The 8,374-nt window shown below is 39.8% G+C and overlaps 1 protein-coding gene across 1 annotated transcript; it reads right to left on the bottom strand.

Annotated features, from left to right (window-relative positions):
• Positions 1 to 4,689: 4,689 nt before the first annotated feature.
• LOC112727321 (uncharacterized) lies at positions 4,690 to 7,900 on the bottom strand. The gene is made up of 4 exons (XM_025777014.2): positions 7,523 to 7,900; positions 7,234 to 7,409; positions 6,102 to 6,300; positions 4,690 to 5,196 (listed from the first exon to the last, which is right to left on the bottom strand). Exons 1-4 carry the CDS (start codon positions 7,602 to 7,604, stop codon positions 4,979 to 4,981), a joined length of 675 nt encoding a protein of 224 aa, XP_025632799.1. The 5' UTR covers positions 7,605 to 7,900; the 3' UTR covers positions 4,690 to 4,978.
• Between the last annotated feature and the right edge of the window lie 474 nt (positions 7,901 to 8,374).

Below are 8,374 nucleotides of genomic sequence, written 5' to 3'. Positions count from 1 at the left end.
CGAAGGTCGCTGATGAGTTGCTCGCCTGATTCAGTTTTGGCGAGGATGTCGTCTATGTAGACTTCTAATTTGGACCCGGAGAGGTTCTGGAATATCTTGTTGATGAGTCTTTGGTAGGTTGCTCTGGCATTTTTTAGGCCGAACGGCATGACTGTGTAGTAGTATGTCCCGTCGGGGGTGATGAATGCTGTTTTTCCTCATCGGGTCAGTGCATGGGTATTTAATTGTAGCCGGAATATGCGTCCATAAAGCTAAGGTATCGGTGGCTGGATGCGGCGTCTACCAATCCGTCTATGTTTGGTAGGGGAAATGCGTCTTTTGGACAGGCTTTGTTGAGGTCCGTATAGTCGACGCACATTCGCCATTTTCCGTTGGACTTTTTTACTAGCACGACGTTTGCTAGCATGTCGTGTAGGGTAGTTCTCTTATGAAGTTTGCTTCGAGTAAGGCTTTTACTTGTCTTTTGACCTCGGCTGCTCGGTCCGACGACATTTTTCGTCTCTTTTGTGCCACGGGTTTGGCCTTGGGGTCCACTACTAGCCGATGGGACATTAAGTCGGGGTCTATCCCCGGCATGTCGGCTGGTGTGAAAGCGAACAAGTCTCTGTTTTCTTTCAAAAATTGGGAAAGATCTTCCTTAAGGTCATATGGGAGGTTCCTGTTGATGAAGGTGTATTCGTCTTTGGTTTCCCCTATCTGTAATTTTTCCATGTCGCCTTCTGGTTCTGGCCTGGGTTGGCCGTCTTATCGGGCGTCCAGGTCGGCTAGGAATATTCCAGCCGCGTCGCGGGATTTTTTCCGTAAAGCCAGGCTGGTGTTGTCGCATTCTGCCACGACTTCCCGGTCTCTGTGGATAGTCCCGATGGAGCCGTCTTCCGTTATGAATTTCATAAGGAGGTATTTGGTAAAGATGATGGCAGAGAAGTCATTGATTGTTTTTCTCCCTAGGATGATGTTATAAGCGGTGGAGTCTTTTAGGACCACGAATTCAGATAGAATTGTCATCCTTTGGTTGCCTGTTCCTATGGTGAGGGGGAGGGTGATGGAACCGTCTGGTTTGAGAAAGTTGTCCCCGAGTCCCGTGATGCCGTTGCGGTGTGTTTGAAGGTTTTCGTTGCGGAGCCCGAGCTTGTCGTAGGCCCCTCAAAAAAGGATGTTGGAGTCTTCCCCGGTGTCCACCAGTATTCTTCGAACTAATCCCATTCCGATTCTCACCGAGATGACAAAAGGTGCGTCTTTGGCTGAGGTGCAGTGTTGGCAGTCCTCGGGTAGGAAAGTTATCGTTTTGTCGGCGATAGTAGTTGGGGCTTGGTCTTTGACGGCCAAGACTTTGAGGTCCTTTTTTAGTGTTGATTTTGACTTGCCTGACATGTCTTTGCCTGTGATAACGTTTACTATTATGGTTGGGTCGTCTTCTGGATTTTCCTTGGGGGTTTGTTTTTGCGTTCTTGGGTTGCGTCCTTCTCTTTTTGGCGACCTGTCTACTACCGCGCGTTTTGGTTCTCTAATGATTTTGGCAAACTCTAGGAGCTTGCCGTCTCTTATGGCTTGTTCGAGGGCGTCCTTGAGGTCAAAACAGTCTTGTGTCCTGTGCCCGTAACCTCGGTGGTAGTCGCAATAGAGAGTTTTGTTACCGCCCGTTCTTTCTTTCAGTTGCCGGGCTTTTGGGATAATGCCTCGGTCTGCTATTTGATGGTATATCTCGGTAATTGGAGCTGTTAAGGGTGTGTAATTTGAGAACTTGCCGATTCTGGACGGTCGGTTTGTGCTCGTTGGCTTAGGGTGGTCCCTCTAACTTTCTCTGGGTGGTGGGTTATGTCGGGGCGCCGAGTTGCCGTGTTGGGCGTTGCTGTGTTGCCGTTTATTGGCGGTGACGACCTGGCTGACCTTTTCATCGTTGATGTAGTCTCTGGAGATGTTTTGGATTTCGTGCATGGTCCATACTGGTTTGGTGGTAAGGTGTTTGCGAAAGTCTTCGTTCATGAGCCCGTTGGTTAAACAGAGGCTTGCGACGGAATCCGTGAGTCCGTCGACCGTTAGGCATTCATCATTGAAGCGGTCGAGGTATTTTCTTGTGGATTCGTCTTGTTTCTGTGTGACCCCTAGCAAGATGATGGGGTGTTTAGCTTTAGTGATCCTGGTTGTGAATTGGGAAATGAATGTTCGCGAGATATCGTGGAAGTCGGATATGGATCCGTTTGGCAGGGCGTTGAACCATTTGATTACCGGTCCAGCTAGGGTTACCGAAAAAGCTCGGCATTGGACTGCGTCGGCTGCCCCTTCCAGGTTCATTCTGGCTTCGAAGGCCGTTAAATGTTCCTGGGGATCTTTGGTTCCGTCATACTTCATGTCCGTGGGCTTATCGAAACCTTTGGGGAGTTTTGCTTTTAAGATCCTTTCTGTGAAGGGAGTAGCTCCCATTATTGTGTGGTCGTTCCTCGTGCGCTTGGCTTCTCGGTGTCGTCGGTCGTCGTCCGTGTGAACGGGGTCGCGAGAGATACTTCGGTCGTATCTTTTGCTGTGTCGCCGTTCTGGTGATCTGTCGCGTCTTTGGTCACGCGAGGTGCTTCTATCATGTCTCTTGGCGTGTCGCCATTCTGGCGATCTGCCGTGGCGGGATCTGGATCTGGAGGTCGCATGACTTCCGTTCCCGGTATTGTGTTTTTCCTTCGTGGCAATCCTGGCTTCGAGCTCTTGAACTCGGTGGCAGAGTTCTTGGATTATTTAGGCTGACCTATCTTCCAGATTTTCGGGATGTCGGGTTTTTGAGACGATAGCAGCGTTTTCTTTGTCATGGACGGCGCTTGCTATCCTTCCGTGGAGTATGGTTTCTTGATGTTCGGGGGTAGGGTTTCGCGTTCTGGAGTCGTCTTGGCGGCTGATGGAATGCTCTTCGAATCCGTCCGCCATTCCGATTCGACCGTCGTTTGTTCCCCACAGACGGCGCCAATGTACTGGAAGTCTCCGGTATGGGTTGAGGGATGGATCGGGAACTTGCGGGTCGATGCGGATGCTGGATCACTTGACTGGAGCAATGGAGGGAGGTACCTGCAAAGACACTCCGACGCTCGAGTCAGAATGGATCTGAGAGGTATAAGATGTGTGGAATGAATGAATACTTGGGGGGACCTGAGTCCTCTATTTATAGGTGATGGTGAACATCTTATCTTATCTTATTTGATAAGGGAGACGTTTGAATTATCTTATCTTATCTTACTTGGCTAAGATAAGGGAGGCGTTTGAATTCGAAAGTTGGTTAGGAGTTTCAGCGGGCCGGTTCCGGGCCTTCTGGAAGGGCGAAGCGGGTCGAACCCGGGTAACCGGGTTCGGGGACCGTTCCGGGTATAGGTTCCGTGGACTGGATCCGTAACATATTCTAATCTCAAAAAATTTTTAAATGGGTTCAATGTTGTTCTATCATTAAATTTGATACAAACAATTCGCATATTGAGAAGTCAATAACTTCGATTTCAGTATGTAAATAAAATCGATTCACTAACAATCACTAATGTAAAAGTTTTTCTTTTGAGTTTGAAGCGTTGATTATTGATTGTTAGGATTTGGAGTTTTATACAAAAAGAAAATTGAGTAGAAAAAGTATTATAAGAAAATTTTGATTATATTTTTCTAACCCATAGAAAAGATAACTAATAACGTTATTAACGTATATGTTACTCATTTCGTTAACTATTACTATTAGTTAGGGGTTGCAAAGCGGGTCGGCCCGCCTCAACCCGCCTCGCCCAGCGCCATAAAACAGGGCCGGCCCACCCCGCCAACTAAGGTGGGTTCAAAATGCTAATTCGCCCCACTTTATGGTGAATTGGCGGGTCGGCGGACTAGGCCGCTTGACCTTTTTTTTTTGGAAAAATAAAATTCATTACAATTAATAAAAAAATAATAATTAAAAAATTAAATACAAATAAAAAATAGTTAAATTATAATATAATTTTTTTCACTATTTTTTTTAATTTTTAACTTCAATAAAATTGTTCAAAATAATATTTGTCATTAAAACCATCTTTATTTTAAAAAACAAGTCACATAATTTTGAGCATATAAACGAACTTGTAAAATAAAATAAATAAAAATAACTAAAAGAAGAATAAAAATAAAAAATAAAAAAAAGTGTTTGAAAATTATATAATTATTAATTTTGTAGCAATAACCACCCCGTCCCGCCAAAACTCGCAAATTTGGTGGTGTAAATTTGGCAAATTTTTTTTATTTGGCGTATTCTAAATCCTAGACTAACCCGCCACAGGTTGACTTGTTTTACCACCCCTACTATTAGTGTCAAATCAAATTCCCTACTATTAGTGTCAAATCAAATTAAGATTTGATCCAAATATTAAAAACCAAAATAATACTTTATCCTTATTTCTTACTTTCCGGTACAACAACGCGCCCAAAACTGTAGTAGAATGACCATTGAAAATGCCATATCCTAGGGTTCACAAGTGCCGTACATGGGTTTTCAGTTTTTCTTATCCCACATACAATGAAGAGCAAAGCTGCGGATGGATCATTTTGTTAAGAATTCACAAGGACATATTTGTAACAAAGTTGAGAAATATCTGCTTGATCCTTAAAACGCATTTGATGCGTATTTGAAGAAAACTTGCACTAGTTTTGGAAAAGGATCTTCTAGAGAGAGAATTGGTGTAAAGTGATAAAATAAGATGTTGATGATTATTAAATTTGTCATTTCTATCGTGTGTGAACCCACTAGATTGTTGAGCCAATGCGGAACATTGACAAGTACATACATAGCATATGTTAGCATGTACAAGTAAATATGAACAATGTCAATGGCACCATTCTTTAACTATGATAAAATGAAAAAGTATCTATATGGATCGTGATAGCATGTCAGACTAGAATGAAAATAATTTTTCTCATCCTTTCTTTTCTATAAACAAAAATGATGTTCCTAACCTATACTGTACAGTAGGTATCTGTTTTACTATGATTATAATCATATCACAGTACCAAGGCCCAGCTCATCCTCAATGTCATCTCCATCTTCAAATAACTTTAGGAACCGCGCCTGATCCTGCTCCCTCCTTTTCTTTTGCCAGAACTTATACGCGATAACCACTCCAACAGCCAATATAGCTGAGACTAAGCCACATAGCAAAACTACAACTGCTACATGCATTGCTTTCCTACCATGCTCACCAGACAAGCTAGCAACTACAGAAAATGAATACAAGTTAGTTTTGTGTATATATAGACTAGTTCGAATTGCATGTAAATGAGAATTTATGCAAGCATACAAAGTAGATAGAGTTCAATTGCTCTCTTCATGGATAGAAGAATTTCATAGGACTATGGTGGAGGAAGGTTGAGAAGATTTCTGTTCATGCTTTCACCTAAAGTCCTTAGGTTTTGTTCAGAAACAATGAGGGAGTGGAAGAAAACCACTAGCTAGCATACGCAATAATTTGACTAGTTGAGAGGCAAATAAAATATATTAAGAGCACCACAAAATGAAAATAAAAGAAAGAAAGCTTGAAGGTTATATTATATTAACACTGGAGATAGTTAGATTCCATAATTGAAATTAATGATTAATAACCTGATGTGCCTTCTAATAAAATACTCTTCCATCAAGTTGGATACAAATAAAATGGTCTAAGTTTTTCTTCCCTTCCATAAATTACTCTCGTCAATTATTTGTTTGCTATATAATTCGAGACCAAATCAAAAGCCTTGTAGTTAACAAAAACGAAAAAATTGCTAAAATTAAATCTGTGTTGTTAGGCCTTGGAGGGACATATTAATTTCGTTAGAATCTTAAACATCTATTGTATTTACCAAATGCGTCTGCTATTTTGGTTAGATAACCTAATTATCCATCATAAGCAATCCAACATAGTAGCAGATTGATCTTATTTCCTCTTTTGGACTTAAACAACCCATTGAATTGTAACATATGACCAGTTTAATTAGAGACGACAGACTTATTCATACCAGTGGAAATTAGATCTTCTACAAGGTCACATACTTTTCCAAATTGAATGATTGATGTATGCATAGGTCCAATAGCATAATTGTGGTGGACAAAAAATATACTTTCAAGGCAGCAGGATACTCACCACCAGGTATAGATAAGCACTCTGAGCATAGGAAAGTAGCATTGAATTCCTTTTCCTTGAATCGGATATATTCACCATTAGATGCAGTAAAATCTGAAGGACAAAACTCCCATTCATCAAACACATCGTCAGATTTAATGCTGTCTTCTTCATAGAATCCACACCTCTTGCATTTTTTACTTGAAAAGTTGGTCAAAGGCTGGAAGCACAAAGCAAAATGTCAGAAGTTGCTTCGAATTTAATGGCCGAGCTTTTAAGATTTTAAGCACATCCATTAGAATTCATGCATGAAAACTAACAGTCATTCAAATGCTTGTTTGCTAAATGCTAATAATATACCGCCACATATCTTAATTAAAAAATAACAGTTACTCAACTGCTTGCTCGCAAATAGTATACAAACATATATCCTATTCAAAATATTCAGAACTTAACACAGTCAGAGTAATACCCTTGCAATAGGGTTAGGCATTTCCCTTTATTTGGTTTGATGCATGTTATCTTTTTTTGATGAATTTATCTCTTAGCAATGTTGAGAAGAGATTGGAAATGCTTAGTATTATATCTTAAATCTCTTAGTTTTATCTCAGTAAAATTCCATCCACCTACCCCTCCCCCATCCCAAACTCCCTCACACAACAAATCCAATAAAAAAAACTTATGCTAGTACCATACCAGAGATATATCATAAATTATAAGCACTTACGCAGAGAAAAAACTATATTCGGTTTCAACATACCAATGGATCAATCTATGTCACCATTAGTCTGTAACATGTACGAGTCCAATTAACCGAAACAGTAGATTCGGCTTAGTTATAGGAGAAAACAGTATAAATAGGAGTACAAGAGGTAAGTTATGTGAATTGCGAATTGGATTTTCTTGTCTTCTCCCTAGTTATTCCTCTCAAAATTTTCCCTCGAATTGTATAATTCTCTCTCAAACTTCACCAACTATCCTATTCCAAAGTCATAATTCCTAAACCCTAACTAAAGAATGCAACATATGCTTAATTTAATAGTTTTAGTAATATGCATGGCACGATTAACAAATTACAAAATATGAAATAAAAAACATGACAAAACATAAACAGTTAATGGGAAAAAAAAAGTCAAGACACAAAATAAGAAACCTGCCAAGATTCTTGACCATTAAAATCATAGAAGACGTGGGCTTTTTTCACATCTGGAAACACCGTTTTGTTCTCCCCTTTGCACAAGAAATAAACAGTTGGAGTCACTTTCAGCCACTCGTGAGTCTTAAATATCTCAATTGAACTCAGCGACACTTCTGCACATAAAATTGACCCTGTGCATCACAACATTCAAATACAAACCCTATCAGCTAAATACGCTTTAAAATAAAATGAAATAAGTATCAGAATTCCTCAGCCATTTTCTAGTAGAAATAAACTTTTATACCAGTGAAGAAGGTGTGGAATATGAAGAAGAAGAAGAAAGGGGCAATGGAAACCCTAGAATTGCGGGGATGAGGAACCAACATGGGAAGTAAAAATAGTAAAAGCTGATTGAAAAACTTTTCAAGGAAGAAAGTGAGGGAGTCGAACGATGAATGGCGCAGGCTGTATCGGTCGTTTCGTTTGAAGCTAAACGACGACGCTTGAAGGGAAGAGAAGAATCAATGCAAAGAGAGTGGGAATTTGGTAAACTGAAGAAAAAGGAAAAAGAAAAAAAGAAGGTTGCGCAGCAGGTAAAGGCTGGCAGATTGGCAGTTGAAAAAGAATTTTCTGGGTTTGTTTAAGTTGACTGACCTGTTCATGGTTTGGGTTGGGCCATCAGGGTTGGTCTAAGTATGGTGTTGACTATATACCCTATGCGCGGATCAGAGACAATCTTTTTTATAAATTTGTTGATCTTAAATTATAAATTAGGGCAAACGACTTGTTAAATTAAGTACATTTGAAAATGTCTTAAATGTCTCAAACGAAAATTTGCAATGTCAAAATCTCATATTACATTTCTATATAAATTGAATTGAATAAATTCGATTTAGTAAAATAGGTAGTAAATCGAATCTAATTAATTCGAATTAGCCAATAATCAAAATTTAATGGAAATCGAATCAAATAAATTCGATTTAGGAATGAACGTAAATCGAATCTACTAGATTTGATTTATGTGTGAACGTAAATCGAATGAATTTAATTCGATTTATACATGCAACCAGCGTTAGAGTAAATCGAATGTAATTGTTTCGATTTATAAAGGAGAGAGGTATATAAAAATCAGATGCTATGCAAAATTTTGTAGAAG

Source organism: Arachis hypogaea, chromosome 12, assembly GCF_003086295.3.
Source record: "Arachis hypogaea cultivar Tifrunner chromosome 12, arahy.Tifrunner.gnm2.J5K5, whole genome shotgun sequence".
Lineage (NCBI taxonomy): Eukaryota > Viridiplantae > Streptophyta > Magnoliopsida > Fabales > Fabaceae > Arachis > Arachis hypogaea.
The sequence above is the reverse complement of the archived record's forward strand: the minus strand, read 5'-3'. Positions and strand labels throughout refer to the sequence as shown.